Source organism: Sodiomyces alkalinus (assembly GCF_003711515.1).
Source record: "Sodiomyces alkalinus F11 unplaced genomic scaffold SODALscaffold_2, whole genome shotgun sequence".
NCBI classification, from domain to species: domain Eukaryota; kingdom Fungi; phylum Ascomycota; class Sordariomycetes; order Glomerellales; family Plectosphaerellaceae; genus Sodiomyces; species Sodiomyces alkalinus.
The window spans coordinates 2,814,283-2,837,939 of NW_021167080.1; the positions used below are offsets into that span (position 1 = coordinate 2,814,283).

The following is a 23,657-nucleotide window of genomic DNA, read 5'->3' on the forward strand; positions in this document are numbered from 1 at the left end:
TTTTGGTCCATCAACATTCCGGCGCGTTGAGAGAACAATCGGCTTGGCCCGCCTCGCTTTGGCAACAGATGTGTCAAGCCAAGTCAAGATGAGATGCTGGCAAGGGATATAAGATGAAGCAGAGGCTTTTTCACAGGCAATGGCATTCGGAGAACGGACAACGACTTGACTTCACATGCACTGCATCTGCATGATAGACAGGTTCCCCCTGGCGGCGATTCATTTGCATGTCTCCCATCTCCCCTCTGGTCGCGGGAGCTTTGCGAACATCTCCGTTGCGAAACCCGAACGCTCTATAAACCAGAAAGAAGCTGACCAAGTCGGCTATGTATATCCAGCCCATCATACATGCAATGCAATGCTTTCCGTGTCCATCAACTTCATGTTGTCCACTTCTGTTTCGTATCATCCCCGCCAAAAGGGATGGATGGATGCTGCCTTTCTCTCGCTCGACCAAGACGGTTCCTCCCGCCAAAGCTTCTGGGGGGCTCCGGAGGCCATCGCAGGAGCATATCATATCCGCTCAGGCGAGTTGCCTTCTCTACCATCTTTTCCACCCTCCCCTTATTTCCACTCCAATACGTCGACGAATCTTGCGCTTGCCTTGGCGCGCGCCGCGGTAGTAAAACCGTCCCTCTCTCTAATGCGGTGACGCCACCAGTAAATGTCAAGGGCCAAACAAATGACAAAAAGAAAAGAGAATAAAGGAGACATGACAAAGCAATGGCCCGCCCGTTTTCACATTCGCCCGACTCATGATGTCTAGAATGATAGATCCACTCCAACGCCCACTTCGTTTTCAGAAGCCAAAAGAAGACAGAAGCCAGGAAAGTAGGGACAACGGTATGTTGTTCCTCGAGATGACGAGATGAACGAAGGAAAACAACTTGGCCGCATCAGAGTGCCACCAATACTGGAAGGAAACAAAAAGAAAAGAAAAAGGTCCCGTTTCCCTGGGGAGGATGCCGAGTCGAAGAATAAGAGGACCACGGTTGCCGAGTACTAACGAAGAAATCACATGCAATGACCCTATGCGAAAAGGACACGGAACGGTTCGGTAACTGCCACTGACAATGTGACGCCCCACGACGGGAGATGGCCACTGTTCCGACTGGTAGCCCAACACCGTCGAGTTTGTATTATTCGCCTCGGTATGTTATTGCCGGTTGGATCGACTTTGGCTCCGCTCCAATCCTGACCGACTGCCGCTACACGTGATGGAATCGAAGTCGTAGTGCCTCAATGTGTGCTCATACTTGGGGCTGCGAAGGAACTTTGGCACGGAATCCTGTTTTGTACGTTAGCACAGGGAACAACATGTCGTCGAAAATCATATGCTGGGAGGGTTGGCAAGCGGGATTCAACTTACGCTGGCCATCAGCTTAAAGACGGCGTTTTGCGCATCTTCAAAGAGGGACGTCACCTCCTGGAGCGTGTCGATCATGGCGACATCTTGGCCAACCGCCTTGGTCATCCGGGTGGCCAGGTTGTTCCGGAGCTGGTGATCGATATTCAGCTCGCAAGGCGAGCCGGGCGCCAGAAATGCGTTATAGATGCTGTACGCCTGGGCCATGATCTCCTTGACCCCATCGAGCGAGGTGGAATTCGGACTCTTCTGGGCCGCGCGGATCGCTTGCTTACAGCTCCTCACAAACTCATCAACGTCCAGGTAGAACGACAAGTTCTCCTCGCAATGCGTCTCACGGAGATTCTCCCTGAAAAGCAAGCGGAGGGCGGCGTCGTTGAGGATCTTGTCTAGCCTCTGCGTGTTGGAGTCGCGGCCCACAACGTTGCGGCTCGAGTTGGCGTCACTCTCCGAGGCCCGGCCGCGCGAGCTCACGCCGTTGATCAGGTCCTTGCCCTTGGACGTCAGCTGGTAGATGGCGTGTTTTGTGGGTTGGAAAAGGTTGTGGCCGGGGTATTGGGACATGTAAGCCCGATCTTGGGCCACGGGCTCTATCAGGTCGTACTGCACGAAAAGAGATGCTATCTCCACCGTTTCCCGACGATCCACTGTGGTACAGCAATCCATGAGCCAATCGCTGGCTGCCTTGCCGGTGAAAGTGTCCCGGAAGGTCTTGTTGTTCACCTTCCGTTCGCTGGCCATCTTGACACCGGTCAAGCCGTCCCGGTAATCACTGAACGAATCCGAGTCGGCAGAGGCGACGCTGGACTTGACATTGGGACCGTGCGTGCCAATGAAACGGCGGAAGACCACCTCGATCGTGCCACGGTCGGTCACGAGCTTGTCCGTGACGGGGTCTCGTTCCAAGATGACCAACTGCGAGAGCGCCGCGCCGGAACCGGTGATATCCGCTATTTGTTTCTGCTGGATGCCATTGCGGGCACAGAAGCGGTCGAGGATCGTGATTCCCTTGGGCGTCAGTTGCCACACCGAGCCCTTCATATTGTACACCTGTTGGTAGCGGCCATCGGCCGACTCGATATACCTCGCTTCGAGAAACCTCTGGCAGATGGACCGCGCCATGTCTTTAGCCATGGAGAAGGTAGTGGTTGTAGTTGTGGTGACGATGCGCGAGGGATCCTTCGGATCGGGCATGCGATTCGACTGTGAGAACTTGAGGGACCCCAGGTTGTTGATCGCGTCTTCCGAGAGGAATGTATTCTCGACCCTGCTGAGCCTTACGCGGTGTGCGCCCAGCGGCAAGAGACTAACGATGAGTGTCGCAAAAAGATCCTTGAAATCCTACTCGGAGACGTCAGCAAGTGTGAACATTAACAACCACACATAGATAGTCTGGCAAAGCCGGGAGCGAGCGACCCAGACCGCGCAAGCCAGCCAGAGTCGTCATTAGATAAATGCAGACCCGTCACCGCCACAAAAGACGACAGTGGATTCTACATATACTGGGGGGGCTGGTACATGGAACGGGCGAGAAAGAAAAGAAGAAGAAAAAAGAAGAAAAAATAAAAGAGAAAATAAACACGAAGCTACAGAGCACTACACACCTTATTGAACGGCCGATCATCATCCGTCATGCGGAGCAATCGCGAGGATGTTTGATGCATCTTGCTCTCGAACCGTGGCAGGCGAATAGGAGGAGGCCTGTTGGGATCGGTCTCGGAGTAAGGCTGGGAAGGCAGATCTTGAGCCAGCGCAGAGTCGTTCGCGTCCACGGTGAAGATGCTGGGGGCGGTGGAGACGGGCGAGGCGTTGTTCGAAGCCCGGTAACGCGCCTCCCTCTCGAGATCGGACACTACACTGAAGGCGGACTCGGTCGCGGACGGGACACGGCCCAGAGTGGATGTGGATGAGCGCTGACGAATCGACGGACTCGACAAGTGGAGAGACGAAAGGGCAGACTGCGTCCTGTCCAAGGCAGCAGCAAAAAAACCTCCAGAGCGTGTCTTGCTTGTCGAAATCGAGCTCTGGTGTCCTATCTGGCGGTAATTGGCCGTGGTGGAGGCGGCACGACCCTCGTGGGAAAATGGATCGGCGGCAGGTGCTTGTTGTTGAGTCGGCGCGGGGCGGACGCTGTAATTCCTGGCCAAGGAGGAAGATGACAAGGAGGGGTTCGGGCTCGGGACCTGGCTTCGATTGTTGATATGATTAGGATTATTGTCGGAGCCTGCAGCAGAGTGGAACGTCTGTCCAAGTGCGGTGTGTCTAGTCGAGGCTGACGAGGACGACAATACAGACGGCGACGAAGAAGCTGAGGGGACGGGATCTTTGACAGAAGGAAACCGTTCAGCGTGTTTGGTGGCGGCGACAGCAGTAGGAGGAGGAGCAGGAGCAGCAGCAGCCATCTAACAGTGAGGGATATGTCAGGAGGCGGGACGTGGCATCGGCCGCGGGATGCATTGAAATAAAGGATCTAAAAGGGGAAGGGGGGGGGGGAGGAAGATATAATTACATGGAAACGGGAAGAGAGTCAAGAGGAACCGAGGCCACAGCGGCAATGTACATATACCCTACTAATAAACCAGACCAGAAAAAGGGAAAGGGCGGCGGGTACGCAGGAGCAGTTACGACGTACCTGAGGTATGTACTGTACGGAGTACGAAAGTGCGTTTTAGTGTACGTTGTAAAGGCAGGAGGAGCCGTCGCAGGAAGCGGGCTTTGGGTGGAGGCAAGGAAAAAGAGACGACGACGAAATAGGTACTCCGTACTCGGTACGTACTTGGTCTTGGACGAAGTACCTATCCATACAACGTACGGCAGGCAGGATAGGCGGGAGGAGACTCTTCAAAGCCCGTTACCCCACCAAGCTGCTGGGTTGGGAGTACGGAGTACGAAGTATCCGTATTCGTAGTGGCTGCCCACCCCTGTAACCTCATGTTTCCAAAGCAAAGAAGCAGGGTGGGTGGGTCAGGACATCGGGCAAGGATGGGCAAGAAAGTGGAGACGGCTGGAACGAAAGTCGCAGGTACCTCCCATCGTCCATGCTACCTGAGGTTCCACAAGGGTGCTCCAAGCAGTTTCGGGAAGACGGCTAGGCCGCAATAGGGATAGATTTATGTGGGTCTGAGGCACGTATGTACTTCTGAGTACCTAAGTACCTTAGGTGACGATTCTCCAGACAGGTACCTGTATAGTCGAAGTCTACTTCGTACAAAGAAGTCGAGCAGCGGGTCCGATGCGTGTGGGCGGCGTGTGCACGGTGGTGTATGTACCAAATCATCCTTGTCGAAGCCCACTGTGCCATTTGTCCCCTCTTCCTTAGCCTTTTTTTTTCTTCTTTTTTTTTTTTTTTTTTTTTTGGTTTGATTTTTTTCTCGCCTTGTTTTCCCTTCTTGTCTTATCTCTGCCCTTGTTGCTGACGATTCTTCCGAGTCGTCTCCCACCTTTCCACCCCAACCGTTCATGTCACTGCCTATCAATCACCTAACGGGTTTCTGCAGTGATCGGATTGGTAAATGATGCTGGCCCACGAGGATGGAAGGGAAAGGGTGTGGACAGTACGTAATCAATGGGGGTAGGCGCAACACTCCGGAGGCTCCGCTTCATCGCTCTTACACGTGTTTCTGACCCGGTATTATTGTAATCACACGTGTACGGAGCCGGGATCTGCGGGAGATGAACCAAAGCCAACCGGCAACTCCTCGTTCTTTGTGCCATTCTGATGGGGAATGACGAGTCGGATATAATTTCATTGTTTGGCCTTAAGGTTCAGGCCAACGAACTTGTCAACCTTCCTCAGCCCTGTCCATAGCCCCTTGGGTACTCCCCATTCGTCACTACAAGGGGCAAACGATCATGAGCAGTCAGCCCAGCTAAACCTTTGGTAATATTCACCTGCTGTGCGTTTATGTACCATATTACAATGTGTACACTTCGAGAACAGGGCGGACGAAGCTCAGACCATGCGATAATTAGCTCCTAGTCACAAAATGCTGAGGCCGGAACTGGAGATTGGAATGGTGCGAGCAGGGACGGCAAGCGTAACCAGTTACTAATGGCGGCATAAGCAGCGCGGTGTGCAGTCGCCGGTGAGAGGGCACTTGCCGAGACTATCGTCAAACAGCTTCCCTTTCCTCGTCTTTTCATGCACATACCTCCCACCCACACAAAGCCGATCCCTACCGGGCCTTCACGTACTGTGCCGGTCAGGGTGGGAAAGTCCAAGGCTAAATTATGAGCAATGAAATCGGCCGATAGACCAGATCCCGCTCCGGTTCGAGTTTGGGTGACCGAACATCGTGCGAAGGAACACCTAAAAGACTCCCATTCACTCTTACTCTTGATTCGAAGATTCCTGGGCCGGCCTCCCTGCCGGCTCGGTTCTCTCGAGGCTCTCTGCACCCCAACGGCACCAATGTGTAGATGGGTCGTCTCCACCAATAGACCCTAGTTAGGGCGCTTCGTAGACGCCCCCGGTGCATGGTGCCCCGTTTAAAAACACTAGTCAATATCCGCCGACATGTAACTCGGGTTGGCCGCGCGCATTGTACGTCATTAGGTAAATACTAGCCTCAAGCCAAACCGATATACCAGTGTCAGGAACAATATTTCGCGTGCTCTCTTTGATCTCATATTTCTCCTAGTCATACCTAGGCCGTGACTGAAGGTTCGAGAACCCGAGTAAGATGACTAGTCCACTATATATCGTCATACCATGATAGCCACGAACAGAAAGGACCAATGCTGTGCAACACAGGGGATAGAGTGCATTTCAGCCGCGGGATCAAATAAAATGCCGTGTACTTTTCCTGTTCTAGAATATTAGTTCAGCCCAGTAGATGGTACCTTAATAATAATGTTTCCTAGAAAGTGCACGGAGCGCCATGACAGCATGTCATTCAATTCCTGCACATGGAAAAGTAAAATAAAATAATATCCGACAGAACATCGCCTCGATTGACGTGGAGATTTTAGATCAGTAAGAGTCCGCCGTATATCCGCATGTGTGGTACCCTCCTCTTGGAGAGCGGTGAGCATGATTATCTGACGCTTTGGGTGGTGTAACATGCTAATGGTGATAGTAGTGGTGATGGTGGTATCAGGGTATGTGGTAGGTTATGGTTCCGGAGACGCACCTATGCAAAAGTGCTGTCTGTGCTGTGCCACAGGACTGCGTCTTCCTTTCTGTACATGAGGCACGGTGCAACACAGGATCGGCGCGTGGCTTCAGGGATGTTGTATTGCCCCTCCATTCAGCTCCTTTCCGAATGCCTCGTGTTCGGTCATCGCTTCCCTGTAAGCCACGCAGTGCCACCGCCAGTCCCCCCGGTCGCAGTCACGTTGCTGCCACGCAGGCGTTTGAACATTTGGATCTGTGTATCGCCCCACTATCACCACGTGACCACCTAGGGACCGTTCCCCCGCTCTTTATCGACAACCGCAACCGAGGTAGGTACGGATACATCTGGCAGAGGCCAGTACGTTAGCTACGTCGAAGTACGGATACTTGGTTGTTTTCTCCTATCACCAGCCCTTGATCCCAGTCCTTTCGATGCCACGCCCGAATACCTAGGTACATACTCATTTCCTACGGAGCACTACGTTGTGCGGCGAACATCATTCTTATGTTTAACTGCACATGACCGGATGTTTCGTCTTTCGAGCTGTGGAAAACGTTGTCCAGCCATTCGCCAACCCGTATGCCCATGGTTCTCTCGCTGCATTCAGATACAACCTTCAACTCGCGACTTGCTTGACCGGCGATGCCTTATTACCAGCCTTGGGTTCCGGGCTTTTTAGGCCGGAAATACAGTGCACTGACAGACTTCGTACGATCCTGAACAAACAGCCAACCCAAAGTGATGCGGAAGAACTGTCTTACGTATTTCTCATCCCCACGTTGGACGCCCGCTGGTGAGATAAGAGTTCCAGAAACAGCGACTTAAATATTCGCGCGAGGTCAAGCTAAGATAATCAAGCGGAGAGACGATTTCGCTTAGAAGGACCCCGATATTTTCCGAGCACCTATCTTATTAGTAATACGTAGGTAATATACTAATTAAAGCACTGACCCGAGCGTGGGGATCTCGGTGTCGTCCAACCGAGAGAAATTCAGATTAGTTGGCTCATATGGGACCACTATTCGTACACTCGTAAACACCTTGCAAGGGTCGACGAAACCAGACGTAGACGACGCCTAGGTGACCTACTCTTCCACACACCCTGAAGCATGGCTTGGAAGCCCTTGCCCCGAACATAGTAGGGACACCTAATAAAACGGAAATGTACACGTGTAGAACACTGGAGAGTATTAGTTCGTTAGTTCGTAATGCTTTCTTCATTCTTATTTATGATTGTCACCGTTGTTCCCAGGCTACCTTGGGTCGACATCATCCCCGGTCCCCTGTCTTCCCACGTGGCCAGGGCAAAGGAAAACCAGAACTGGTCACAGCTTGTACCTAGAACAAACAACAAGAAAAGGGGTCTCAACCAGGAACAAGAGAGTACGCTGCCCTGGGAAATCTAGGGAAATCTAGGGAAACAACATGCCCCATCTGTCCGGTTGGGCGCGACGAGCCAAGCATCGTCGACAAAGCAAGGGGGGCGTCTGCGAACGGGCGCCAGCGGACGATTGCCTAGCGCAAGTCGGACTGACGGGAGGCCACGTGGTATACCAGATGAGGCTGGGTATTATCCGTCCAGGGGTACGTCTCCGTAGTCTGCTTGCCTGAAGGCGGAAAGACGCAGGTTGGCCGGTTTACGACGCGTATCCAGACGACAGGGCCGAATGATGCCAGGGACTTGCACTGCTGGACACGAATGAAATCACATATCACCTAACGGAGTAGATTACGAATATTACGGTTGGGATTTCTTTCTTTCTGGGTGGCATGATAGGGTGAAACAGACCCTCATTTTATCTCGTGGCACCAATCACAGACCACGAAGGAGTGGGGGTAGGGTAAGCAGGCATCTGTATTTGTACTTCGTAAAACCACATGGCATTGTGCGTGGTTGGATGCCTTGTCTGATCTGCAAATTCTGTATGGATCTTGAGACTATGCTCCGCTTCCATGGCGAAGAAAACGGCAATACAACGTAAGCTACTTCCTACACAAGCTCACTTCATACTACCAGCGGTCAAGAATGCGCCGGATTTTGAGGATAAAGAATAAATTGAGCGCGATCCACATTATTTAGTACTTCGTCGTGTCCTCTATCCACGCGAAAATGATGTCGTAAAGAGCATCTCTTCTATTTATGATTAAGATTATTATAGTTGTATCATGGGCAGTGGTCCCAACCTGGGTTAAGAGGCTTTTGGGTCGGGCCGGGGTTTCAAGGAAGAAGATGGAGGACTGGCGTGTTTATAAGCCTGTTAGGGCGACTTCCTTTGCTTAGGTATGCTGACTTACAATGTACTTTGTAGTACACCCGGATGTACCGTATACTTAGGACACAGAGCGCACACGAGCAAGTACTAGATACTTCGCCATGCGCTAGATGGTCTATAAATCCTAGCTTCCACGCTCTGCACCCATAAAAAGCTGGAGAAATCCTTGTCTCCTTGTCGGCTTCCCGTCCACTAATCTTATCCCGGCGTTCCTGGACTCTGGGCACTTTTGGAAGTGCCCCGATGCTCCCAAGTCGCCGTCACCGCCATTCCAGTACCGACGTTTCATCCGTCACCTTTTGGTTGTTCAGAGCAATCCGACGAAGTAGGCATAAGCGACAACTAGCGTTGATATACGATATGATCCGAATGATCCGATTTTCTTTCACGTACATAGGGTGTTTATGGAACCTGCTCAGCGCGGCAGATTGCCAATTGCAAACGCCCACTTCCCTTGGTTCCCGACCGTAGATGCTCAGGCCGCAACCGGCCCAAGGAGTACGTTGCAGTCGCTGCTTTTCATTATTATACTGTGTGGGTTAGGTCTTGGATCAAAACTCCCTCTCGACTATCCCCCCAACCGCACTTACTGTACGTTGTAGCCTCGCTAGTGGTATGCGGTTTAGCAGTCCAGGGTTCACATACAACGCACTCTACAAAGATACAGCATGGATGTACTTCGTACGGGTATATGGAGTGAGCTGCTACGAGCGAGGGAGCCGCAGGAGTTATAATTATCTGTTCAAGCCAGCGACAGACAGCTAATGCTTGCATTCCATACTCTTTAACATTTCGATGATCTGCAGTGTGTTTTTAATTGAGCCCTTGCCCACTCATTTATTTCGGATCTGCCGGTTAGATGAAGAGTGGGACAATGTCTCGCTCACCACCTCAAGAGATGGAGAAAGACCCGGCAGTCAATGCCAATGCCGTCCGTGACAACTCCAAGTCCCCATGGAACATGGACCTTTTCTTTCCATGCGAGCCGAATACCAAACAGCCTCTCGGCATTCGGTCTGCAACCGAACATGCGAACAAATCAAGATAGTAACCTAAAGCGCCCGGGCCGACATCCAGAACAACGGGGTGGGGGTGGGTCCTTAGAGACATTCGGCATGCGGCAATCCATCCTCTCTCATCTATCCGTTGTCACCCATGTTGCAAAACAAGGATTCGTCCTTTATTGTCGCGTGGAGTTGAGTGAAATCACATATCATGGACTCGACAGGTCGGCTCTTTGCCGGAGAGTGGACTCCCAAGAAATCCCCAACCAAGGAAGGAATTTCTAGAAGCGGCCAAGCGTCGCTAGGCGCCGGCAGAGACCCCCTTTTCTTTGATTTGATTTCAATCAATCAGAAGGTTATCTTCGTGTCTTGTACGTTGTATCTCCTTTTTGTTTTTGGGAACACTCCCCTGAAGGATTCTTAAAGGGATCCGGGATTTAAGACAGAGCGTTTCCTACTTCGGACAGCGCTCGTCTCTCGCAGCACTTTACACGTATGTGTGACCAGCCTTTCGCTGTTGACCCAAAAGAGCTGATTGACTGACGGACGAGTGGAGCTTTTTCGCGTCGTTGCATATTACATACAACGTACTACATGTGTACCGCAGGAAATGACTGTGTACAACGTAAGGCTTGTGAGAAGTAGATGGACAGGAAACAGGCCCATGACCAAATGAGGCGAGAGTGGGGTGGAAGGGGTAGTGAGTGAGCGACAACGTGGCTGATCATGCCAATGTCCACAAAATGCTCCTATCTGGGCCGGGTGATAACGAGAGCGCTAGCAAGATTTTCAATCAATTACGAAAGTTACATTACTTTGTTTGGTACGGAGTACAAGCTTTTGTCTCACAGAACTTTCGAAATGTTCTCCTCCTCAAATCTAAAAGGAGTACTGTAGGTAATTACTCCAGGTCCTCGTCCGCACTAATGTGCGCAATTACCGGCCGACGCACGTGGCCCTGAACGAACACAGAATAAGGTCCGGGAGGGTCTTTCCCGGGGATTGATTGGTGGACAGTTGGGACTATACTGTCCCTTCCCCTCATTCGGAGGCTAAGAACACACCCTCTTTCTTTTTCCCCGAGAGACTCCCCTCCATGGACACATTATCCGGCTTAGTAATGTCCTTTGGGCGTGGAAGGAGTGACTCCGACACACTGCGACTTTGCTAGAACCAACAGACATGCCTCGATGCATCTTCGGCGGGCACGGCAAATGAATGAGGTTACGACGTCCGTCTCTATCCCTGACAGGACTTGAGACTCGTCAGCCGTCCAACGCATCGTATGAGTGTCAGATTTGGGCTGCCCCTGCCGCCACCTTTACAATGCTTATCATAACGTCTTGCCGGAACCTCTGTGGTGCTCTTTGATTCTTTGATTCTTTGTTTCTTTGTTTCTTTGTCCCTTTTTTTCTTCTTCTCTTTATTTATTCTCTAGTTTCCTCCACGCTGACTCGGTACAAGAACTCCGGCCCCAAGATCTACCGACTTACGGCCAAGCCGACTTGCTCCGGTCCGCTGAGGAGGGAATTCGCGTTCGCCGCGGATCTCGAACCCTGTAGTATGAAGGCGACGAGCCAACGTCATCTTATTATGTTGCAGCTTTCGTCCCGGAATTGGCCCCCGGAGAAGCGAACGTCGAAAAAGAATCAAGCTTGGAGATCTTCGCCCACGCTTATCGAGCCATGACGAACAGAGGCGATAACTAACTAAACTCTCTTAGTGAGTCGCTGTAAGCTCATCACTGGTCCAGTGTCGAATTAGCTTTCCGATCATCTGGCACCCTTGTTTCCCTTGTCCAGATCGGACCCGTCCGTTACTCAAGCTTTGCGGCGGCCGGGCTTTCCAGGCACTCGGATCCATGGGTTTGTAACTGGAACCTGCGGTACTCTGAGAGACATGCGGCGCTTCCTAGAAATACATTTGCTTTTGGCAGAAAAGTCGAGGCTCGGATCATTCATTTTGAAAGCTCTATTTGTAGTTGGGGGCTATTAGAGACAAACGCTTATTTTATCGATGGACCGTTTTAATCACACTGTAACATCTGAACAAGTCAGTTATTGGTGATATTGAGGAGACGGACGAGATGAGTTCTGTGAGCTTGCTTCCACGCCAATTCGGGACCAGGCTCCCACCCCCTGAGTAGAATGATTCCGAGGTTAGAGGAGGCAGACGAACATCTAAATAGCTCACTCCATGGAACTTTGTTCGCTCGCCTACACACGTCGAATGGCCAGATATTAACGGTAATGTTTCACTCGCTGGATGAGGCAATGGTCTTTGATGCCTCCACACTATCCTGCCTATAAGATTCCAATGTGGGCGGTTCTCCTAGCCAAAAATATGCATAAATACCACGCTCTGCGAAATCCGTTTCCGAGGCGAGAGAACACAGGCCACTCCTGTGTTGGCCTCTCTGTAGTCTTTCTTCGAAAGACCGCTAGGGGTGCGTAGTCCGGTCTGTTCACTCTCTCCTCGGACGCAGAAAAAAGCCCAGCGTATCAACCCCCTTGAACGCCATCGCTGATGACTCCAATCTCCCTAGATTTTCTAGGTGAAACATAATACAAGCCTACGGGCGAAGGTCCTCCTCGCAGGCAAAACATACAATATGTCAAAGTTCTCATGGCTGCCTCGATACACGTGAGGCGTTGGTAGTACCCCCCTTGTAACGCTGAAGACGGTGCCACCAAGCCCCAGATCGAAGAAGAATGGAATCAGATGGACATGGGGGCAGAATTCTTAGTCCAGCCCTTTGTCCTCATAGCCGACTCGACCGATCTCCAGATCGTCTCGACGACCTCCTTATCACGGAAGCGAGCCGCCTCGCCCGCGCCCGGCACGGCGCCGACAAGATTCCCCTCTCTACGGGGCCGGTCAATGCCAAAGTGCAACACGCGGTGTCCCCAGTTCTGCACCGACTCGGGGACAGGCTCGCCCCGCCAACCGACGTAGATGCCCACGGCGTGGCGGAAGAGCTCCTGCGGGTCGCTCCACTTGTAGTTTTTGAACTGCCACGCCTGGCCCGTGGTGAACACGGCGACCACGCGGTTCCAGTACTCGGGCTTGAACTGCTCCGGGCCCTCGACGAGGATGAAACGCATGGGCCGCGACGGGTCGACGTCCTTGATCAGGCGCGACACGTGCAGCATGCTCGTCCCCGAGGCGCTGCTGCTGTCCGGCGGTGTGTAGCGGCCGTTTTCGAGGAAGGACCGGACGTTGGAGAGGCGGAGGAGCGACGACGCTGAGGGGGATAGGAGGATGATGGGGTCGGGTCGGCGGGTGGGCGGCTTTGGGTTGATCGCGAGGGCAGCACTGGCCATGATGGTGTTTTGGGACGACCCGGGTTTCTTCTGCATGAACGGTGCCGCGAGTTTGCGGACATGGGAAAAGTCCTGGGAGGGGGGGGGATTTCAGGTTAGCCGAAAGGAACAGCCATGCGCCCAAAGTGCGCGTGTTCGACTGAGCTTGAGAACCTACGGTTGGTTTGATTCCGCGCAAGACGGAGTTGCGATCCCCCATCTTTCGCTCACCACTGTAGATTACCGCCATCCGAGGGTCCATTGCCCCCCTGCCACTCCGACTTACGGCCGTCGACGGCGTTGCCTTCGCAGCGCTCGCGGCAGCCGCATCCTTCCCTTCCCCCACAACCGGGCGAATATGTTCCGATTCTTCGCTGGCGCCTTCGAGCCAGGTAAAGAGATCTAGACGCTCAACAAACGCGAGGTTCTGCACGGTTCCGAGATCTCCCAGCTCATCGTTGAGACGGTTGGCCGAGGCGTTGTATTCGGGGATGGCGACGTCCTTGTTGAGCCAGGCGAAGTAGATGGAACGCAGGTCGACAGGGCGATCGCTACTGATGAAGCGCGTCGGTGTAGAGAGCGGGACAGATATGGGAGCCGGGTGCGGGAAATGCAAATGCGTTGCCTTGGAGAGGGGTGCTTCGACAGGATCATCAGCCGACGCTGAGGGAATCGCTGGTTGCTTGGACGCGATGGCCTGGCGCAGGAGAAGGAGCGGGTCCTGCTCGGCGGACGCCATTGTGAGGTAAATGTGACAGGCGACGTACTCGCCTCAAGGTCAATTGTGGGAGCCGAGTCGTGATCACAATTAAGATCTAAGAAATGGACAAAAGAGCAGTTGTCAAAGGTGGGCAGATGTGTGTGTGATGCGGTTGAGCTATCGAGCTATGGGAAGCTAGGAAGTTTTACGCAAGGTAGACGACCTCGGTGAGATGTCGGAAGATAGAATTGCCGTGCCGAAGTCAGGTAACCAGCCAGTTGACTTCAGTAATGTCTTGGCAACTTTCGGTGTGGTTTGCCTTCACCGGGAGAAGGCGATGCATGGACTTGACTTGGACAACCACGCACAAACCGGCCATGCAAATAGGACTCGGAACTATGTTACTTCAAGTTACATATGTACTGATTTCTCTGCTAACTCCTCTCTACGCACGATGTTTATGCGTCAAATAGGACAGTCTCCGACCTCCCTGGTACGGCTCGTGACCGAGCGGTTTCAAGCTACGTTGCAATGCTGGGGCTATCCTTGGTATTTTCTTGGAACTTGGGACTGTGGTGACTATTCAAATAGCTTTTGAGATGTGTCGTGACCCAGCGTATGCTTCTTTCCACAACATAAACCCAACGGCAGTGTCCAAGCTGCTGGACCGGAGGAGGTACACGGGCCGCGCAACAAAAGTGTGTAGTTGAGCGTTATTGAAGAGATATCAGATCATTCATTATACCTTGACAAATCAAATCCTGTTAACGCCTTTCCAGATGCCGACCGCAGACCACATTCCCAGTGCAAGCCTTTTCTCCACCCATCATCATGGAGCGTCCATCGCCAACAGATTAGGCGTCCACCAGCATCGTGTCATCGCCATCAAATCCTGGCCCCTGGGGCTCCACCGGAACCCCGCGACCTCGACCGGCAAGTAGTTCCCTCCGAATCTCGGGAGCGATGGCAGGGTGTCCGTGCGACAGAAGCAGATCGAGGAGCGCCTCTCGCTGGTCCTCGCTGATGTCGTTGCGATACCGCTGGGCAAAGGAGAGCAGGCTCTGGTGGAACACGACTGGCAGCGACCTGACCATATCACCTGATACGGCCTGGCCCTCCTTGATGGAGGCCGGGTCCACGCTGCGGAAGCGTAGGAAGTGGAAGACGAGCGAGTCGATGACCTGGTAGGGGAGAGCATACTTCTTCTCCAAGAGCGTCTTGATGAAGATGTTGGCCGCGCCACCACCCTCCGTGCCTTGTGACGCTTGTTGGGCAGCACTATATCCGTGTTAGAGAGAGAGATCGGCCGGTAGACAAGCAGCGAAGTTATTAGAAAGAAGAAACAGTAAGAGAAACCTTACATCTCTGTGATACCCTTAAGGGCAGCAGCCGAGTGAAGCACGGGAACCGAGACTCTCGCAAGCACGGCGGAAACAATGTGGGCTTCGCGAACCGTGCAACCACTCATGAGCAACGGGAACAGGAACCCGATGAAGAAAGCTCTTGGCTTGTAAAGACTCTTCTTGAGCGCGTTGAACAGGTGAACGTTCAGCTTCTTGTGCTCGCGGATATCGTCGCGGACCTTGTCCAGGATGACATTCTCCATGAACTTTTGGCACGTCGCTGGACTCGCGGCAGAGAATATCCTGGTCGCCTGGAATGCGGCGTTGGGCGTCCACTTGTGGGGTTCGGTCACCTCGATGATATCTTCCCAATGGGGTATCGTGGGCAGGATCTTGAACGGTTTCGGCAAGGGACCGCTCTTATATCTCGAGAGAATCTGGCCAATCCTGAATGTCGTCGTTAGTATCATGAGGAAAAGAAAATGAAGAAAAAGAGAAAAAGGTCTTCTACGCCTGCGGGAGAGTAGGCGACAGGAAGCAACCTACTTAGTATAGGCCTCGATGACCTTCGGCGGCAACTCGTAGTGCTCATCCGGCAAACCAGCCTCTCGCCGGGCTTCAGCAGCCTCGTGCTCAGCGATTTTCTCCAAGATGAGCTCCGTCAGGTTGGTGCCACCACCACCCATGTCCTCGTCTCGACCCTTGGAACCCCAGCCAGCGTCCCTGAGCATGGCCGAGGGTTCGTCCTCATTATCGGGAAAGAATTTGCGGTACGTCTCCAAGTCCTCCGGGTCCAGCTCGACCTCCTCTACCTCCTCCTCCTCTTCGTCGCCCCATGCGTCTTCGTCGTCATACTGGCGGTCATCATCCAGGGCTTCGGCGCCGTACCTCGACTCGATGGCGAAGAGGTCAACTTTGGCCTGCGTCGCGGGTTTCTTCTGTGCGTCATCCTCTTCTGCCAGTTCGCGGCCTAGCCTCAGGATATTGCGACTTTGACTGGCGTCGATGTAATGCTCCCCGTCCTCCTCGTCGTCCTTCTTCCCCTTCTTCTTTTTGGTCTTGTTCTTCAGCGGCCCAGTCGCAAGGATGTCATCTTGAAGAGGGTTGTGTCGACGGGCCTGACGATCCGTGGGCGTTGTGGCCTTCCCCATCTTTTTTTGATAAATTCTTGTTGTCCGAAGTTCCGGTTGTCCAACAGAAGGCGTGTGCGTCGTCTAGGTACCCAACGCGTGAACGGTCGACGGTGAGGGACAGCAGGTTGACGGGTCGATTTTGGATTTTTTTCCTTCTCCCAAGCCCTGCAATTTTCCCTGTCGAGTCCCTTATCGATTAGCCCCGCGATTAGTGTGGGCTTGGTGGTACCCACCTAGGTATATGTGGACCCTGGGTATATTTCGTCCAATCATGACATTTAGAGCTTCTCCGTTCGAGTGATGTACCTCGAGGATGCCCCGCCATATGTAGGTACCTAGGAAAAACCCCTCCAACTTGCCCCGGCCGTCGCCAACTGAGAGAGATTTGCGTCTGGATGAGCAGGAACTGAAATCATCTCAGAACATCATGAGGTGAGAGATTTTGAGCTTCGGAAATAGGGGCACCACATTTATTCTTATTTATTACTTCTTTACCCTTCATTCTTCCAGTTAAAATGCCCACAGAGTTAGAAGACGTACTGTAACTCCTTACCCCCCCGCCGCCTTCATCCAACTCCCTCTAGATCCTCGATAGCAACGGGACTATGGCTGACCAGATCCTGATATAGCTTGTCGGCTTCATTGCGCACCCCAATCCTCAAATTCGAAAGCTTGCAGTCGAGAATCTAGTTCCATACTCAACAGCGCAGCCTTCTATATTCAAGACCGAGGATCTCCTGCCCGTGAAGAACTTAGCCTTGTTGATGCAAGATCATCCAGTGAGTTTGTCTTTGGATTCCAAAAACTCATAATAGCCTCGCAGCCAGCCCCTGACTCACCTGAACACCATAGCAAATTGCCGAACATGCCTTGACGATCCTCGTCAACCTATCAGCCGACGAAAAAGTACTAGAATTACTCGCGAGTAATGACAGATTCGTCGACTCCCTTCTGGCGAGGGTGGTTGTGAGTATATACATATATATATATATATATATATATATATCCCTTCGAGACTGACCCAGGCTCGCCCTAAGTTTCAAAGAGACTGTTGTTGGTAACCGGGAAGCGAGCCGTGACAGAAACCATCCGAACCCAACGCCAACCTCCTGGCCATGCTCCTCGCCAACCTCTCCAAGTGGGACGGCCTCAAGAAGATCCTAACCAAGAAGCAACCCCCGCCGGAGGAGCTCCAGTCGCACGACCTAGTCCTCAACCAGCTCATGGACCTCTTCGTCAAGGGCGCCGACGGCTCCTACAACAAGCACGCCGACTACGCCTACCTCGCCTACTTCTTCGCCGACCTGACCAAGCACGCCGACGTCCGCCAGTTCTACCTCACCAAGCAGCGCTACGACGACGCCGTCCCGCTGACCAAGCTCAAGGTCTTCACCGAGCACAAGTCCGACGTCCGCCGCAAGGGCGTCGCCAGCACCATCAAGAACGTCGCCTTCGAGGTCCCCGCCCACCCGGCCTTCTTCGCCGAGGACGACATCCACATCCTCCCTTACGTCCTCCTCCCCATCATGGGCGACGAGGACTACGACGTCGACGAGACCATGGACATGCTCCCCGAGCTCCAGCTCCTCCCCCCCGACAAGCAGCGCGACCCGGACTCGTCCATCATCCAGACCCATCTCGAGACCCTGCTCCTCCTCACGGCCACGAGGGAAGGGAGGGAGCTGATGCGCCAGGTCAAGGTGTACCCCATCATCCGGGAGACTCATTTGCGCGTCAACGACGAAGGGGTCAGGGAGGCCTGCGACAGGCTCGTGCAGGTGTTGATGAGGGAAGAGGAGCCCGATTCCACCTCGAAGGTGAAAGAGGTTCATGAAGATGACGAAATAGTTGATGTGTAGATTCGAGAATGTTATGAAGACTAGGAAAAAAAAAATGTTACCCTTGGGTGTTCCCTGATTGCACAAACGCCCGACTTGGTCGCAGAGCATCTGTTCAGAGGGTATCGCCCGGCCGCCTTAAAACTACAAATGTTGGACCCTATCTATTGGGACAAGCCGAGGTTTCTGGACACTTCCGACGATATGGATGTGATCAATGGTCTAAGGTTAAATGGTCTACATCTATTTGTTCATGCTACCCGTGATGCGTGAGCAAACGAAGAAAGAAAAAAAAGAAGAAAAAAAGAAAAAAAAGAGGTCCCCAAAACTCCTCGATCCCCGGCTGCGTTGAACAAACATTCCCTCCATCATCATCTATCATTTATCCCTCTTGGTATGCATAGATTCGCCCATCAGACCCTCTAAAGATCGATGAGATCCACCTCGGAGAAATCCGGGGGGTTGCGCCCGTACACGACCCGTACCTTGCTGTCCAAAGCCGTCCCCTCGTTGCTGATATGAATGTTCTCCGTGTAGGCCATAGTCAGCCGGACCTCGTCGTCGCTCACCCCAAGGTCATCACGGGGGATCCACACAGCCGGCACCCGCGCACGCAGTGCGCGATGCTTGAAGGCGTCCCGCACAAGCGCGTTCCTCTCCTCGGGCATCAAGTCCTCGATCTCGTCAGCGATGCCCCCATACAGTGCTTCTCCAATCGCACGCTGGGCTTCGAGATCCTTTTCACGTTGGCGGCGACGATACTCCGCCGCATTCTTGACGCCCGACCTCCCCTCGACCCTGTTCCAAGTCATGTTACGGATGCCCTTGCCCCCGCGCTTCGCAAGGTCGCGGACATCCTTGACCGGCTTGAAGAAGGACTTCTTGCCCCTACCCGCCGCCGGCAAGCCTTTGAGCTCAATATCGTCGTCGTTTGCAAAGCACCCATCCAGGCTGTGCGCAGGAGGCTTCTCGTCGTTCCCATCTTCGTCTTCGCTCTCCTCCAGCATGCCGAACCGTCGGAGCTGCTCCTGTTCAAACGCCCGGTCTCTGAGTGCTGCTTCGTCTTCGACAGTGACCGGCAGGTACCGAAAAAGCGGCGAAAACGACCGGTTCAGCAGAACCTGGTAGAGTGCTGTCAGGGCTACGGCGACGAGCATGATAATGGCCTGCGGGTTACCCGAAGTGGCTGCCGCCGTCTGTGAGCCCCGAGACCCAGCGGCGTCGCGACCCACTATGAAGAACAGGCCGGCCAGGCACAGCTCCATGACATATAGTCCGGTGAAGGTCTGGTTGAGGGCAGTCGGGTACATGATGCCTCCAGTGTCGTGGCCGTTCCGGATGACGTAGACCAGGCAGTACTTCTGAGACACCCACAAGAGGCCGAAGGTGATGATGGCGAAGACGGAGATGAGCGGCGCCACGACCGAGTAGATCAGCGCTATACACGCGAAATTCGTGTAGACGGGGAATACGTGGGCCCATCCCATCTTGTTGAGCGTAACGTTGCGTGACCACTTGCTGCGGGCGGTGTCGTCCAGGATCTTGGCCAGCACGTACCATACAACGAGTGTACCGATCTGGAGGAGAGCACCCGAGCTGGCAGAAAAGGCTTGGAGAAGCATGTAGGAGAAGAAGTAGTTGGCGGCCTTGGGCAGGTTCTCGGCCAATACCTCCCAGATGTAGTTGATGTTGCCTAGTTCCTGGAAATTGGTCCATAACGTATCGACCGACGCCGCGAAGAAGGCCGCAATGGATACGACGAGGAATACCTGGACGAAGAGGAAGATGAAGAAATATCGCTGGACGAATTCCGATTTCTGTGTGCCCGTTTTGGCTCCCTTGAAATCGGCAAGGAGATCCAGAATGATAGGCACAATGACGAGGAGAAGAGCAAGCAGCACCGGCGGGAGGACACCGGCTATCGCACCAGAAACCTGCTCAACGGTGTCGTTGCTCTTAATCCATTGAAGAAAAGGCAGCTCGGCCAGCGAGTCAATGTTGGCGATCGCTGCAGTCCACGCAACGGGAAAAGACCAGAAGATGACCATAGTCGCAATCAGGGCCACCACCGCTGCTGTCCGCAACCATTCGTCCCACCAAGATATGGCCATGTTGCTCCAAATGACATCCTTGGGAGATATTTCGTTGATCCGTGGAGCCATCTGCTTTGGAAGGTGATGTATGAGGCTTTGACAGGCGAGATGAGCCGAGATTTGTTCATTGAATTGTATAAAGGCCGATGACATGAGAGGATACCGCTCAGGATTCTGCTGGTCGGTCCGAATCTCGAGGTTGAGGCGCGCGAGTTCCGTCCGGCACCAATAAATCGTATCCACCTTCTTGCCAAAAGTGAGCCAAGCCAGCCAGCCCGGGAACCCCCAACGAGGAACGCGGTGCTTCGGGCGGTCCTTGGGCTTGATGTACTGGCGCCATGCGGCCTCGGATTCGCCCTCCGTGTCATCCCGGTAATCCTCGCCGGTGAACGATGCTGGTCCGTACTCGACGGGTGCCACGGCGCCCCCGCTATGCACAAACGGGATAAACGACAAGATCTTCTGGCCGGAGGTCTTCTCGGAATGGCGATTATCAGGAACGGACTCGTCGCCCCCATATTGTACCTTCTGAGGAACCGGCGAAACGTAACCACCGGCAGGAGGTCGCCAGAACTGGTACCACTTGCGCTTTTCGTTGTCATACATCTGGCTTATATCATCCAGTCTGCGAACGGTGTTGCCGTTGGCAACAGTGTCGAACTTGGCGGGGTCAATCGGCGAGGAACTCCTGGAGTCGTCGACGGAGCCGTTCCGAGCATCATAGCCAACAACGTCTTCGCCGGCCAGATCCGCCATTTGTGGTTGGTTGGCAGCAGAAGCAGCCACGGTGCTAGGGTGGGCGTCGTCGTTTGGCGAAGAATAAGTGGCTGGACCGTCATATCCCGATGCGTGAGGAGGCTGTCCAGTTGTCGGCGCGTCGGTCCCCGAGGAGCCAATCCTAATGAACCCGTGGGTTGTTCCCACCTCGTTTTCGACACCCTGGCCCAAAGCGCGGAAGCCCTGGCCGGCCTTGTCCACGCCGCCAAGAATGCCTTTCCCGAACTTGTTGATGCCGTCGCCCAGCGTGCCTAAACCAAAACCTTTGCCCTGCGAGCCCGAGGAGTTGCTACTTGACATGGCTCTGCTGCGGCGCCGCTGTTCCTGCTCCTCGGCGCGGGCGTCGTCCACGACCTCGGAGACGTTGCGAGGTACCTGGTCGTCCGTTCCGGAGCTTACTCCTTGGCCAGCTTCGGCCATCCTCCTGGCGGCTTCGTCCTCGCGCTTGCGCCTCTGCTCGAGCTCCGACTTTGTCGGCGCATTGAGGCGGGATAGTCTCCGGTCTTTTTTCTCGTCCTTTTTCCTCTCCTTGAGTTGCCGCTTCTTGGCCGCTCTGACGAGCTGGGTCTCTGCGGCCTCGAGCTGTTTGTGGATGGCATCGCGTAGCTCGATCTTTTCCAGCAGACTGCTCAAGTCGCGGTTCAGCCAGACGTTACGAATGCCGCCGGGAAATACGTCAAAGAGACCCCGGATAGCCTCCTGCGTGAGCCATTTGGCGGGGACGTTGTTGACTAGGACAGTAGTCGCTGAAGCGCGAAGTCGATGCTCTGCGCTGGTTAGGTAATCCTGGCGAATCTTGATGTAGACCCTGAGCTCGAAGAATATGACAAGGCAGACCCAAACTATGACGAGAAGGGCCAGAATCAGATGGGCCCAATAGCGCTGAGAATTGGCTCCGGTTATGTTGCCGAAGGCTAGCGTATCTAGGCCGGTGGGTGTCGGGGTCAAGTAGCTCGCCTGGTCGTCGTTGCCCGTGCTATTGTTCGTATCACCGGTATCCAGCACAGTGTTGCCACGTCCTCCGATGTAGTTGAGGGGAATCAGAATAGGTATCGTAACGAGGGCGATGGGCACAAAGATGATGAGCAGGGCCCTGAGGTATCGCAGAAAGAAGTATGCATCCAGGCCACATCTTTTGATGATCTCACGGTCGGTAAAGGAATAGAGCGTCTTGAGCAGCTCTATCGGACTGGCGGGTGGTGGGTCAAACCGCTCTCGTTCAGGGGCAAGGTAAGTCTTCGGTTTGCTGTTGGCGGTTAATCGGTCAGTAAGCACATGGAGGGGTGTGTATACAAAGAAGAGTCGAGTAGAAAAGCGGAATGACGCACAAGATTCTGGCAAGCTTGTTTCTCAATAGGAGGAACACGGCGATTTGGACAACGAAGACAACGATGGACACGGTCAACGCTGCGAAGAAAGCGTTCAGGGTGATGCCCTCTCTGGACTGCGCAGAGGCAGGCTGGCCGTCGAGGTCTTCATCCATTGTCCGACTGCGGGTTTGGAACGGACGGTCCCGTCAGGGTAGGGTGTCCTAGTCGGTAAAGATCCTATCCTCTGGTGAGATTTCGAGGTATGGGGGTTGACGGTAGGTTTTGAAGTACGTTCAAGCCAAGGCAAAATAGCTATTGGCATGCGGAAGGTGATTAAGGTTGGTGATTCAGGTTGATATCGGAGGACCGGAGGGGGAAACGGTGCCAGTCGAATATGGTGGCCCAGAGAAGGGGATTGAACAATGGAAATGTGGGAAATATGCTGGCAGACAAAGGACGAGAAAGCGCGAAGGGGTATGTCAACAAAGAGAGAGACTTCACACTATCCTGCATACAAGTACTGGGCTAGCCTTCCTCCTTCATGACGACAGGAGAGTGAAGTGTTGAAGGGGAAAGCCACGGCCAAGTCATGATGGAAATGGCAACCAGGGCCGGAATGAAAGCGTGGTGGCATGGATGTGGATGAAGTATTCGTACGTCGTAGGTATGTATTGGGAGGCCAAGACTTGTTTTTGCAGTGCTGTTTCCCCAAGATCCGCCCCAAGGACCCTTCGTCATTTCAGCAGCACAACTATTGGCGGGGACGGTAGTAAACCATGCGGCTACACGGGGCGCTGGCTTAAACGATTGGTTTCCGTAGTGGGTCTTACCGCAAAAAGGCAAGTGAGCTGGGGACTGTGACATCACAGGCTTCCATTGGTCACGAGAACCCTTCACTTAAAACACAAAGTAAGTCAATTGATAAAGTTGTTCCCGAGCTGAAATTAGGACGGCTGAGTGCGATCTTTGCCATTCCAGCCAGTCTGGTACATCATAGGCCCAAACTTCCTCGTTAGCCGCCACGCTGATTTCCCAGAAAACTCGAACCATTCAACACTAAATTTTAGCTGTCTTCTCACCATATTTTCTATTACTCCGTCTGTGTGCGCTTGGGTTCTTGGGTTGTTTTTTTGTATTGTCAAATGCGACGACGACGTACGGAGTAAAGTACTGTTCACTAAGGTACGGTACCGTAGGTACTCCGTAAGAGTTCGTGTAGCCCCAGTTCATGACGTCGTGGTCATTCCGCAACGCGATGGTCCCAGTCCTCCTGCGTACCCATTGCCGCTTCGTCAGGGCCACCTTTCAAGACGGCTAGTAATGACATATTATACACTACAGATATACAATGCTGAGGGTGGGGCAATTGATCTTTATCCCGGCGGTTCGGCGGCTACGACC

The 23,657-nt window shown here is 53.4% G+C and overlaps 7 protein-coding genes across 7 annotated transcripts; 3 read left to right on the plus strand and 4 right to left on the minus strand.

Annotated features, from left to right (window-relative positions):
• Positions 1–904: 904 nt before the first annotated feature.
• On the minus strand, positions 905–4,020 carry SODALDRAFT_102431 (RGS-domain-containing protein). Its single transcript, XM_028606465.1, has 4 exons — positions 3,999–4,020; positions 2,971–3,768; positions 1,370–2,707; positions 905–1,288 (listed from the first exon to the last, which is right to left on the minus strand). Exons 2-4 carry the CDS (start codon positions 3,766–3,768, stop codon positions 1,157–1,159), a joined length of 2,268 nt encoding a protein of 755 aa, XP_028468487.1. The 5' UTR covers positions 3,999–4,020; the 3' UTR covers positions 905–1,156.
• Positions 4,021–8,713: 4,693 nt separating this feature from the next.
• Positions 8,714–10,065, plus strand: SODALDRAFT_356691 (hypothetical protein; the record flags this gene model as incomplete). Its single annotated transcript, XM_028613931.1, has 7 exons — positions 8,714–8,728; positions 8,793–8,803; positions 8,911–9,081; positions 9,154–9,254; positions 9,653–9,770; positions 9,805–9,913; positions 9,985–10,065. 7 exons carry the CDS (start codon positions 8,714–8,716, stop codon positions 10,063–10,065), a joined length of 606 nt encoding a protein of 201 aa, XP_028468488.1.
• Positions 10,066–10,503: 438 nt separating this feature from the next.
• SODALDRAFT_356692 (hypothetical protein) lies at positions 10,504–11,906 on the plus strand (the record flags this gene model as incomplete). Its single annotated transcript, XM_028613932.1, has 5 exons — positions 10,504–10,578; positions 11,030–11,117; positions 11,199–11,397; positions 11,514–11,625; positions 11,814–11,906. The coding sequence occupies 5 exons, from the start codon at positions 10,504–10,506 to the stop codon at positions 11,904–11,906; spliced, it is 567 nt and encodes a 188-aa protein (XP_028468489.1).
• Positions 11,907–12,477: 571 nt separating this feature from the next.
• On the minus strand, positions 12,478–13,801 carry SODALDRAFT_272765 (Cdc73 family RNA pol II accessory factor; the record flags this gene model as incomplete). Its single annotated transcript, XM_028607854.1, has 2 exons — positions 12,478–13,155; positions 13,241–13,801. The coding sequence occupies 2 exons, from the start codon at positions 13,799–13,801 to the stop codon at positions 12,478–12,480; spliced, it is 1,239 nt and encodes a 412-aa protein (XP_028468490.1).
• A 462-nt stretch (positions 13,802–14,263) lies between these two features.
• On the minus strand, positions 14,264–16,385 carry SODALDRAFT_376450 (bystin). Its single transcript, XM_028614816.1, has 3 exons — positions 15,652–16,385; positions 15,124–15,552; positions 14,264–15,040 (listed from the first exon to the last, which is right to left on the minus strand). Exons 1-3 carry the CDS (start codon positions 16,254–16,256, stop codon positions 14,617–14,619), a joined length of 1,458 nt encoding a protein of 485 aa, XP_028468491.1. The 5' UTR covers positions 16,257–16,385; the 3' UTR covers positions 14,264–14,616.
• Positions 16,386–16,675: 290 nt separating this feature from the next.
• SODALDRAFT_330426 (DUF383-domain-containing protein) lies at positions 16,676–18,236 on the plus strand. Its single transcript, XM_028611194.1, has 4 exons — positions 16,676–16,774; positions 16,868–17,017; positions 17,091–17,204; positions 17,321–18,236. Exons 1-4 carry the CDS (start codon positions 16,754–16,756, stop codon positions 18,095–18,097), a joined length of 1,062 nt encoding a protein of 353 aa, XP_028468492.1. The 5' UTR covers positions 16,676–16,753; the 3' UTR covers positions 18,098–18,236.
• Positions 18,237–18,240: 4 nt separating this feature from the next.
• Positions 18,241–22,862, minus strand: SODALDRAFT_291037 (DUF221-domain-containing protein). The gene is made up of 2 exons (XM_028608657.1): positions 22,275–22,862; positions 18,241–22,192 (listed from the first exon to the last, which is right to left on the minus strand). Exons 1-2 carry the CDS (start codon positions 22,427–22,429, stop codon positions 18,499–18,501), a joined length of 3,849 nt encoding a protein of 1,282 aa, XP_028468493.1. The 5' UTR covers positions 22,430–22,862; the 3' UTR covers positions 18,241–18,498.
• Positions 22,863–23,657: the final 795 nt, after the last annotated feature.

What these genes read in the sequence shown, in the direction of transcription:
- SODALDRAFT_291037 (XM_028608657.1), bottom strand. Translation starts at nt 22,429, where the DNA reads ATGGATGAAGACCTCGACGGCCAGCCTGCCTCTGCGCAGTCCAGAGAG. An exon ending in AACAAGCTTGCCAGAATCTT is followed by an intron (nt 22,193 to 22,274) that starts GTGCGTCATTCC and finishes AACCGCCAACAG; the next exon opens with CAAACCGAAGACTTACCTTG.
- SODALDRAFT_330426 (XM_028611194.1), top strand. Translation starts at nt 16,754, where the DNA reads ATGCCCACAGAGTTAGAAGAC. An exon ending in TGCCCACAGAGTTAGAAGAC is followed by an intron (nt 16,775 to 16,867) that starts GTACTGTAACTC and finishes ATCCTGATATAG; the next exon opens with CTTGTCGGCTTCATTGCGCA. An exon ending in TGTTGATGCAAGATCATCCA is followed by an intron (nt 17,018 to 17,090) that starts GTGAGTTTGTCT and finishes TGAACACCATAG; the next exon opens with CAAATTGCCGAACATGCCTT.
- SODALDRAFT_102431 (XM_028606465.1), bottom strand. Translation starts at nt 3,768, where the DNA reads ATGGCTGCTGCTGCTCCTGCTCCTCCTCCTACTGCTGTCGCCGCCACC. An exon ending in ATGATCGGCCGTTCAATAAG is followed by an intron (nt 2,708 to 2,970) that starts GTGTGTAGTGCT and finishes GTCTCCGAGTAG; the next exon opens with GATTTCAAGGATCTTTTTGC. An exon ending in TCTTTAAGCTGATGGCCAGC is followed by an intron (nt 1,289 to 1,369) that starts GTAAGTTGAATC and finishes CGTACAAAACAG; the next exon opens with GATTCCGTGCCAAAGTTCCT.
- SODALDRAFT_376450 (XM_028614816.1), bottom strand. Translation starts at nt 16,256, where the DNA reads ATGGGGAAGGCCACAACGCCCACGGATCGTCAGGCCCGTCGACACAAC. An exon ending in GTCATCGAGGCCTATACTAA is followed by an intron (nt 15,553 to 15,651) that starts GTAGGTTGCTTC and finishes GACGACATTCAG; the next exon opens with GATTGGCCAGATTCTCTCGA. An exon ending in CTTAAGGGTATCACAGAGAT is followed by an intron (nt 15,041 to 15,123) that starts GTAAGGTTTCTC and finishes ACACGGATATAG; the next exon opens with TGCTGCCCAACAAGCGTCAC.